Source organism: Drosophila rhopaloa, unplaced genomic scaffold (assembly GCF_018152115.1).
Source record: "Drosophila rhopaloa isolate 14029-0021.01 unplaced genomic scaffold, ASM1815211v1 contig_158, whole genome shotgun sequence".
NCBI lineage: Eukaryota > Metazoa > Arthropoda > Insecta > Diptera > Drosophilidae > Drosophila > Drosophila rhopaloa.
Window position 1 is genome coordinate 505,892 of NW_025335037.1, and position 10,501 is coordinate 516,392.

Below are 10,501 nucleotides of genomic sequence, written 5' to 3' on the forward strand. Positions count from 1 at the left end.
AGAGAGGTACCTTGCACCGTTAAAACAAGTGTAGAACCGGATTACCGTTAGACGCACATCTAATACTTCGTAAGTTCTGGCTTACGTGGAATACATTAATTAGAGTGCGTGTCCAAAGTACGCGTCATGCAAATCGCGCTAAAAAAAATGATATGCAAAACTAAAACTAAAGCGCCGTGAATTTTGTGCGCTTTTTGCAGGCACACACTACCCACCATGGCCAGCGAGCAAACGATCGCGGGAGCAGACGCAATCGGCGCCGACGAACCCTTCTTGGGACTATTGGACGTGGCCCTACTGGCGGTACTGATTGGTGGAGCCGCGTTTTACTTTCTACGCAGCCGCAAGAAGGAAGAGGAGCCGGCTCGGAGCTATTCTATACAGTAAGTATAATTTGATAAAACGAAAATTACTTATTGGAAAATTAAAACTTATTAGTAAAAGCTTTATTGCAAGATATTTTTAATAAGATTTAGGTTTTGTTTATTTCTTAATTTGATTTAAAAATTGAAAACGTAAGGCTTTTATTATATTCTAACTTTACAATTTTAAACTGTAAATATGTTTAGATGTGGAGATACCTGGTATTTGTAAAATCAACCAACTATACAGTAAAATGCTTCAACATGTAATTGTTGGTTAAAATTTCTGTAAGTAGCAGTGAACAGAGCTAATCGGAACATGAGAGAACGCTATAGTCGAGTGCCTCGACTATTAGATACCCGTTACTCAGCTAAAAAAGTTAAAATTATCAATTTGAATTCGGCGATCTCTTAGAGCTGGCAGCTTTACAGCACGAGCATCAGCACCAGCGCTGCTTTAGCGCAGGCAGCTGTTGTCCTGCACCAGCAGCTGTGTTTATGTTTATGTTTTTGAGTGCAATAAATTGACTAGAAATATTAAACATACATACTTATATTGGCTAAACACATACATTCTTAAATAGTATTATGTATATTAAAGTATAAATGTTTGCACAACACGAGTAACGGGTAAAGCGAATAGCTTTCTTTGAAAGAAGTTATCTTTGCCGGGCAATTGCAACTGTGTACAATGTAAATACATGCATATGTATTGGCTTCATACATACACACATACGCCATTGTTTGACTCAGACCTCCAATTTGGCTAACTTGATTTGATTTGCATAGTTCTTGGGATATAGTTCGGTATTGACAAATGAAAACCATTGCAATTTCCTTTAATAGAAATCCTTATCGAGAATTAACGTCGACTCTGTTCCTGCTGTTCCAAAGTCATCCGTTAGATGGCGCCATGAAAGGCGGAAATGTAGGCGCTAGCCAGGCTTAAGCGTTTAATGGGTTTTTGGGCGTTAGAGTGGGCGTGACAAACTTTTATTAGGCCAATCGATAGGTATTGACGAAACAAATACATATCAATTAAAATTTTCATAATAGCATCAGAACTGTGGCCACAGCTTGTGTCTTGTGGGCGTCTGAGGGGGCGTGGCACCATTTGGAAACAAACTTGCGCTGCGTAGGAACTCCTCAAATCTACATTGAAAATGCCAATCCTCTAGCTTTTATAGTTTCCGAGATCTCAGCGTTCATACGGACAGACAGACAGACAGACGGACAGACAGACGGACAGACGGACAGACGGACGGACGGACATGGCTAGATCGACTCGGCTAGTGATCCTGAACAAGAATATATATACTTTATAGGGTCGGAAACGCTTCCTTCTACCTGTTACATACTTTTGCACGAATACAATATACCCTTTTACTCTACGAGTAACGGGTATAATTATATGTTACTTAATACATTTCGTAATGATTCCAAAAAATTCAACTTATAATTGTATTTTATCGATTTAACTCTTTTTTTTATTGCATACAGACCCACAACAGTGTGCACCACCAGTGCTGCGGACAACTCATTTATAAAGAAGCTCAAAGCCTCCGGGCGCAGCCTTGTCGTTTTTTATGGTTCGCAGACCGGAACCGGTGAGGAATTCGCCGGCCGCCTAGCTAAGGAGGGCATTCGATACCGTCTAAAAGGAATGGTTGCGGACCCCGAGGAGTGTGATATGGAGGAGCTACTGCAGCTTAAGGACATATCTAATTCTCTGGCCGTTTTCTGCCTGGCCACCTACGGCGAGGGAGATCCTACGGACAACGCCATGGAGTTCTACGAGTGGATCACCAACGGCGATGTCGACTTGACCGGGCTTAATTATGCGGTAAGTGTCAAATTTAACACTCGATTCGACGTTATCTAAACGAATGTCTCTGGCCTTGAATACCGGGCGAATACCGACTCCGATCCGCTTATCAAACAGTGCCTCATTGATAAGCATTCTTTTCCACCCGTATCTCAATTTTGTATATTTCCGTATGCTAGCTTTTAAAGTTTGTTTGATACTGCTGATGTAATCGGATAAAAACCATTTGAAATGGCATGGGCTCGGGTCTTTTTACAAATTGGTCATGGAAGTAAAACTGTATAACATTTTAAAATATTTTCGATATTAGACAGAAGTGTGCAACGGAGTATAGTATTTACGAATTACCAAATCCCAAAGAACGAAAAAAAAATTGAAAACATCAAATTTATACTTTTTTAAAATATTTTTTTCCCATTGTTCCTATGGGAGCTATATGATATAGTCATCCGATCCGGCTCGTTCCGACATATATACTACCTACAATAGAAAAACAACTTTTGGGAGTGTTTTAAGCAGGTAGCTTTAAAACTGAATGGCTTTTTATACCCTTGTAGAGGGTATTATAATTTTGTTCAGAAGTTTGTAACGCAGTGAAGGAGACGTTTCCGACCCCTAAAGTATATATATTCTTGATCAGGATCAATAGAGGATTCGATATAGCCATGTCCGTCTGTTTCAATACTGTTTGCGAGCTCAGTTTAAAAGCTAGCTTTCTGAAACTTTCACAGTTGTCCTAAAACATGTGTACGCAGATCAAGTTTGAAAACCGCCCCGATCAGTTGTCTATATCCTACAGCTCCCATAGGAACAATCGGATATAACTTTCAAAATGATGTTCGCGATAGGAACAATACGGTGAAATCGGTCAAAATTTCATGTTTTTTAGAATATTTCGCGCAGTGTTTAAGCTATTGACATACATTTTTCCAAGTCTTATTTATTTACGCATACCTTGCCGATCGGATGTTTATATCTTATAGCTTTCGTAGGAAAAATTGTTAAAGGCTGCGAAAATATCCCTTTTTTTCCTATTTGTATATGACAATTTTGCAGTATAAAAGCTATTGACATGAAACTATGCAATTTATCTAATTTATTTATGCATACCTTGCTCAGGGTAAAAGTTGCTGCCAATCAGACAAGTACATACTACAGCCGCTATTTAAAAATGAATCTGATTACGTATAGCTAATCTTTTTATACCCTTTCAGAGGGTATTATGATTTTGGTAAGAAGTTTGTAACGCAGTGAAGGAGACGTTTCCGACCCCATAAAGTTTTCGATATAGCCATGTCCGTCTGTCCGTCTCTCCGTCCGTCAGTCTGTCCGTCTGTTTCAATACCGTTTGCGAGCTCAGTTTAAAAGCTAGCGATCTGAAACTTTCACAGTTGTCCTAAAACATGTGTACGCAGATCAAGTTTGAAAACCGCCCCGATCGGATGTCTACATCCTAGAGCTCCCATAGGAAGATATTTCGCGCAGTGTAAAAGCTATTAACATAAATCCAAATCTTTACTAATCTTATTTTTTTATGCATTCCTTGATCAGGGTAAAAGCGCTTGGCGATGGGACGTCTATATCCTATAGCTCCCATAGGAACAATAGGGTAAAATCGGTTAAAATTTAATGATTTTTAAGATATTTCGCGCAGTATATAAGCTATTGACATGAATCTTTCCAAATCGTATTTTTTTTATGCATACATTGATTAGGGTAAAAGCGCGTGATCGGACGTCTATATCCCATAGGAACAATAGGGTGAAATCGGTCCAAATTTGATGATTTTCTGAATTTTTCGAGTAGTGTGTAAGCTACTGACATAAATTTCTCCAAGTCTTATTTAATTACGCATATCTTGATTAGGGTAAAAGCGCTTGCCGATCGGACGTCTATATCTTATAACTTCAGTAGGAAAAATTGTTAGAGGCTGCGAAAGTATCCCTTTTTTTCAATTTTTATATGGCATTTTTGGAGTATAAAAGCAATTGACATCAAGCGATACAAATCTAGTTTATTTATGTATACCTTATTCCTTTCGCTACTTTTTCGGTTTTAGCAATTTCGGCGAAGTCTGCAAGGGTATTAAAACTTCGGCTTGCCGAAGTTAGCTTCCGCCCTCATTTCTTTTAAAACTTTAAAATATTTTTGTATACCTTTTTCTACATATCTTGTTTTTTTTTTTTGATTCATTTGTTACCAATTAGTTATGATTTCAATCTAATTAAGTTTTTTTTTCAGTCTTGGAAAGATAAAATTAAAATTATATTCAAATTGTCAGATTATTGCCTTGCTCAAAATTGCGTTGTTCGGGCTCGCAGATTTGCACTACGCTGCGTACCTGTCTTCGTGAGACTTTTTAAAAGGAATTTTTGTTTTGGGAAGCTTTGTGCTCTATGCCGATCTCTGTTTTTGCCAAATTTCCAGCAAATATCGGTCGGATAATGTTTAATAAGCTTTCCGTTTGCACTCTCTTTATTGGCACATGTCGGTACCAAAAACTTCGAGCCTTGCAAGGCATTTTCCATAATTTACGTAACATAACTACCAGGGTGAGAATAAAAAACGGAATGGGAGGTAAAAGATGTTTACATATAAATTTATTTCACAACACATATAACAACCTTTGATTCAGTTTTAAAAAATATTTAATCCTTTTCGGAATATAGGTATTTGGCTTGGGCAACAAGACATACGAACACTACAATAAGGTGGCCATATACGTGGACAAGCGGCTGGAGGAACTGGGCGCTAACCGAGTCTTTGAACTCGGGTTGGGCGACGATGATGCTAAGTAAGATGTGTATATGCTAAAAAGAAACAAAGTTTATACTTTAATATTGCGATAGCATCGAGGATGACTTTATCACGTGGAAGGACCGCTTTTGGCCCGCTGTTTGCGACCACTTTGGCATCGAGGGCGGTGGCGAGGAAGTGCTCATTCGCCAGTACCGTCTGCTGGAACAACCGGAGGTGCAGCCTGACCGCATTTACACTGGAGAGATCGCACGTTTACACTCGATGCAGAACCAGCGGCCGCCCTTTGATGCTAAGAATCCCTTCTTGGCACCCGTCAAGGTTAATCGCGAGCTGCACAAGGGTGGCGGTCGCTCCTGCATGCACATAGAGCTGAGCATTGATGGGTCCAAAATGCGCTACGACGCTGGAGATCATGTCGCCATGTACCCTGTTAACGACAAAAGCTTGGTGGAAAAGCTTGGCCAGTTGTGCAACGCAAACCTGGACACTGTCTTTTCGTTGATTAACACGGACACGGACAGCAGCAAGAAACATCCGTTCCCCTGCCCTACCACGTATCGCACCGCACTCACCCACTATTTGGAAATTACAGCAATACCCCGCACGCACATCCTCAAGGAGCTTGCTGAGTATTGTAATGACGAGAAGGAAAAGGATCTACTGCGCACCATGGCCTCCACCAGTCCGGAAGGTAAGTAGACGTGTATTAAATGCATTTGAGCTAGATCAGTTAACCATTTAAAAATTATCCAGATTACACAAAAACACATCTGTAGGCTATAAGAAATATGCATTAGACTAAGCCAATAGGTGTTATAAAAATATTCTCATTTTGTCTGTCGTAACAACAACATATTTTTGTTTCTTTCCTAAACGTACAATTTTTTTGTAGCGTGTCATATTTATTTAGATAAATAGCTATTGATTGCCTTACTACGGGATAATTTTTGCCATGTTGGGCTAACTGCATAACTCAAGATACGAAATGCTGTTCTGTGTTTTGATTTTGATACGGAAGATAAACAATGGTGGTTTCTCCGTATGGTATTTTCCCCGCCATTTTAAATGCTGCTTAGAGCAGCTGTGCCCAGTAGTGATAATATCAGAATAAGGTCGACCGACAGAAAAAATGCTTCTTTTAATATTCTTCATATAGTGTAAGTGCCAGAATTAGAGTAAAATCCGGCAAATCGACTGCTTTTATACCCTTGCAGAGGGTATTATAATTTTTGTAATTCTTCGTTAGGGACTTCCCACCTTTCAAAAGCCTAGCAACATCCAGTTGGGAGCTTTTCCAAAATGACTGGAACATATGCGATAAGTTTAGACCACCGAAATCAGTAATTTCAGTTTTTTTGCGCAGTTTTTCTAAAAGTGCTAACAACAAAATAGGCTAAAGAAGTTTATTTTGAAACATCGAAATTATGTAAATTTAAAGTTATCATTCGCAGTGCAAGCACAAAATATGACTTCACATAAAATATAATATGTTTGTCCACATATAAACCATTAAAAACTAAAATAATATCTATCCGGACTGATGAAAACTGACTCACTAAATGAAGTAACCAAAAAAGGAACAAGGCTTTTGACTAATTTCTTTAATTAAATAAATTTTAAAAACATAATATAAGTTTTTGTCTAGGTTTATTCAATTTATATTGAGATACACTAACAGAAAAATGTTCCTTGTAATTTTCGGATAATTCTTTCACAAGTTACAGTGTCTACATTAGGTATATTTTGGCTACTCTGGTTTTTTTTTTCCAAAATGTGATTTTTGCTTGAAACTTTCCCAAAAGTTGTCTATATCATACAGCCGGAGCGGGCGACTATTTCGAGAAAAAAAATTTTTTTAAGTATAACTTTGCTGCTTTTAATTTTTTTTGTGTTCTATTTATTTAAAAACGATGAACGGTTTTAATTAAATTAAAATCGGACATATATATTAGACTTCTGCATGAATGTACTCATTTGTAACATAACAGATCTGTACAGTAGTATGGTGTTCTTAAAAATACTGCACTCATTCTTTACTGTACAGTATACTCTATAGGCCAGAAGAAGATAGCACAACATTTTCAGTGTACTCACTTCGAGTGATTACAGTATATGGTTGTGGTCTTCGTGAGTGAGTACAGCATTTGTCCTTTTTTAAACAATGCAGTGAAAATTGCCACCACTGAAGGCATGGTAAATAAAATAATGTTCCTTCATTCCAATATTAATAACTTAAATATATATTCTTGAATAACATAAAATAATTTTTATAATTAGTTTTAATTAAAATATTAATAATTTCTAAATTCTTTATTTTATTGTAGTGTTATTGAATTACTCGAGGTCATACGTTGGTTATATTTTAATTTCTTCTATAACACAACGATTTATTCCACTTAACTTTCTTTATTTTATAATAAATACATTTGAAACGAAAATACAAATCAATTTTTTAATCGTATTCTTTCTATGACATACATACACACGAGATCTATATATGTGTGTATGTACCAGTCATTACCCTGCAGTACCGTTCATCACCTTTTAATCACTTTTTCATCACCAAAAATTCATCACTGCTGATGATTAATCGATGAATCTTCATACAAATTAGTGATGGATTTAACATTGGCATGTCCTAGGAGTTAATCAGTGAAAAATTCATCACTCTTTAATCAGTAATTCATCACTCTTTTTTCAGTTTTCCATCACTCTTTAATCAGTAATTCATCACTCCACTCCATTTTGTCAGCTCATTTTATGCGGAGAGAGACAGAGTAAGAGAGGGAGATGAAAATTTGTCTGCGTTTTCTACGATCGGGGACTGAGAGTTTCGGGTCTGCCTGCGTCGCACTCGGCTCTGCCGACTCTGCCTTCGGCTCTGCCGGCGTCGCAGTCCGCTGCTGATTAAACGGTGATGAATTTTTGTAGTGATGAATTTCGGAACTGCAGGGTAAATTTCTCAAACTGTACAGTAAGTATACTGCACACCAAAACACTGTACAGTACGTTGACTACTGCACACCAATTTTGCTGTACTCATCAACAGCTGTAGAACTATGGAATAAGTGAGAACACTGTCAATCAAAACAGACAATACTACCCTACTCACTCACACCCAAATATACTGTGCAGAAAAGAAAGTGTGCCCACTTCTAGACTAAGTGATTCATTTGTCGTTTTGGATGCATTCATGCAGAAGTCTAATCTATATCATAAAGCTGGCATAGGAAAATCAAAAATTAAAAAAATTCGTCTTGTCGAAGTTTACTTCCTTTCTTGTTTTAATTTACATTTACCAAACCCAAACAACTACTACAAAAATGTAAAAAAAGAAATACGAGTATTTTTCTTTTCCAAATAGTCATTTTAGACACATATTTGTTTTAGCCATGTTGATTAGTTTAGAAATGTCCGCCCATACGATTTTTAAGCACCCAAATCGACCAACCCTAAAACATATATTTTCGTTTAATTTTTTTTTTATTTCTAAACACTTCTTTCATGTATCTTATTACAGGAAAGGAAAAGTACCAGAGCTGGATTCAAGACGCCTGTCGTAATGTGGTCCACATTCTGGAAGACATTAAGTCCTGCCGTCCTTCTATCGACCACATTTGCGAGCTTCTGCCCCGTTTACAGCCACGGTACTATTCCATCTCGTCGTCAGCTAAGCTGCACCCTACTGATGTGCACGTGACTGCCGTGCTCGTGGAGTACAAGACTCCTACGGGACGCACCAACAAGGGTGTAGCCACGACGTATCTAAAGAACAAGCAACCCCATAGCGGCGAGGAAGTTAAAGTGCCAGTGTTTATTCGAAAATCTCAGTTCCGATTACCTACGAAGCCGGAGACTCCTATCATAATGGTGGGTCCGGGCACTGGTCTTGCGCCCTTCCGTGGATTTATCCAGGAGCGACAGTTTCTACGTGACGAGGGCAAGAATGTGGGCGAGTCGATACTGTACTTCGGTTGCCGTAAGCGCATCGAGGATTACATCTACGAAACCGAGTTGGAGGAGTGGGTAACAAAGGGCACACTTAATCTGAAGGCCGCCTTTTCCCGTGACCAGGCAAAAAAAATCTATGTTCAGCATCTCCTTGAGCAGGATGCAGATCTAATATGGAAAGTGATTGGCGAGAACAAGGGACACTTCTACATATGCGGGTAAGTGTTTCGAAAACCGATTTGCATATGTTATATACTTTATCATCTGTTCTATTTCAGTGATGCGAAAAACATGGCCGTGGACGTTAGGAACATTTTAGTGAAAATTTTGTCCACCAAAGGTAACATGAGCGAGGCTGAAGCCGTGCAGTATATCAAGAAGATGGAGGCTCAGAAGCGCTACTCGGCCGATGTCTGGAGCTAATCTGGTCCAAATGGACACCTATAAGCGTAAAGTTTTCTAGTTTTTAAAGCTGTGTAAGCGTAATTTTTGGTTTGGGAACTTCTTACTGCAGTTCAACAAACGATGAATGAGTAACGATTAGTATATATCTAGTTTAAATAACTCTAGTTTGTCCCTGGTCTGTTTAATGGGGCAAACAAAGACGGAATATAAGTAATGAAATGAGCGGAGTAACAAGTCTTCGATTTAAGTAGCTTTGCACGAATGCAGATTAATTAGAGTTTTTTACGTGCATTTTATTATGTATTCTCTTGGTGATTTCAATACAAATACGAAACATGTTGTGCAATTTTAAAAATGACACTGAAATTGTATTTTTAAAAATAAAAATATTAACTTTTTGCTGCAGTTCAACAAACGATTTAGTATATATATAGCTTAAATAACTTTCTGGTTTGTCCCCGGTCTGTTCAATGGGGCAAATTTAAACGGAATTTTAGTAATAAAATGATTGGAGTAACAAGTTTTTGATTTAAGTAGATATGTACTGAATTTTCGAGTTTTTTACGAGCACTTTATTTTGTATTCTCATGGTGATACGAACTGTAACATTGGCACTTATTGTATTTTCATAAATAAACAATATACAAAAATTGTTGTCTACTATTAAACCCTGCAAAATCTCTTATGAAGCACTAATCGAAATAAATTTATTTATGCTCGAATGTAATTATTGATGGAATAGAACTGGCGGCGTAGCTATTGCGCATAATTAATTAATTTTATTAATTAAAACATTTTTTACCCTATATAGTATATATATTCTTGATCAGCATCACCAGGAGAGTCGATATAGCCATCCGTCCGTCTGTCCGTCCGTCTGTTTCTACGTAAAATAGATAGATAGATAGATAGATTAAGGATCTGCCATATTTTCAAACATTTAAGGTTTTGAAAATATTAGTGCTTGTGATAGTATGTAGATAAATTCGCAGTTTCAACTGAATTCCAAGGAGTTGTTATATTTCTTTATTTTAATAAAATGGTTGGGCTTCTAAACTCTGCTTATTGCCGTGTGAAGTTTATTATCAATCTAACTCTTGCCTTTTTGTCCTCTGCTTGCTTGGATATCGATCTACTGCTTTCTGACGGCCACAAACTAGCCCTATTCAAAGCCTGGGCAACAATTAGAATGCGCGTC

At 37.7% G+C, this 10,501-nt stretch overlaps 1 protein-coding gene across 1 annotated transcript; it reads left to right on the plus strand.

Annotated features, from left to right (window-relative positions):
• Positions 1–200: 200 nt before the first annotated feature.
• On the plus strand, positions 201–9,971 carry LOC108053212 (NADPH--cytochrome P450 reductase). The gene is made up of 6 exons (XM_017135810.2): positions 201–383; positions 1,863–2,205; positions 4,857–4,981; positions 5,037–5,638; positions 8,468–9,116; positions 9,177–9,971. The coding sequence occupies exons 1-6, from the start codon at positions 217–219 to the stop codon at positions 9,319–9,321; spliced, it is 2,031 nt and encodes a 676-aa protein (XP_016991299.1). The 5' UTR covers positions 201–216; the 3' UTR covers positions 9,322–9,971.
• Positions 9,972–10,501: the final 530 nt, after the last annotated feature.

Bases quoted from the DNA above. Each gene is read 5' to 3' on its own strand.
- LOC108053212 (XM_017135810.2), top strand. From the start codon at position 217: ATGGCCAGCGAGCAAACGATCGCGGGAGCAGACGCAATCGGCGCCGAC. The intron at 4,982-5,036 runs GTAAGATGTGTA...ATATTGCGATAG, and splicing joins TTGGGCGACGATGATGCTAA to CATCGAGGATGACTTTATCA. The intron at 5,639-8,467 runs GTAAGTAGACGT...ATCTTATTACAG, and splicing joins GGCCTCCACCAGTCCGGAAG to GAAAGGAAAAGTACCAGAGC.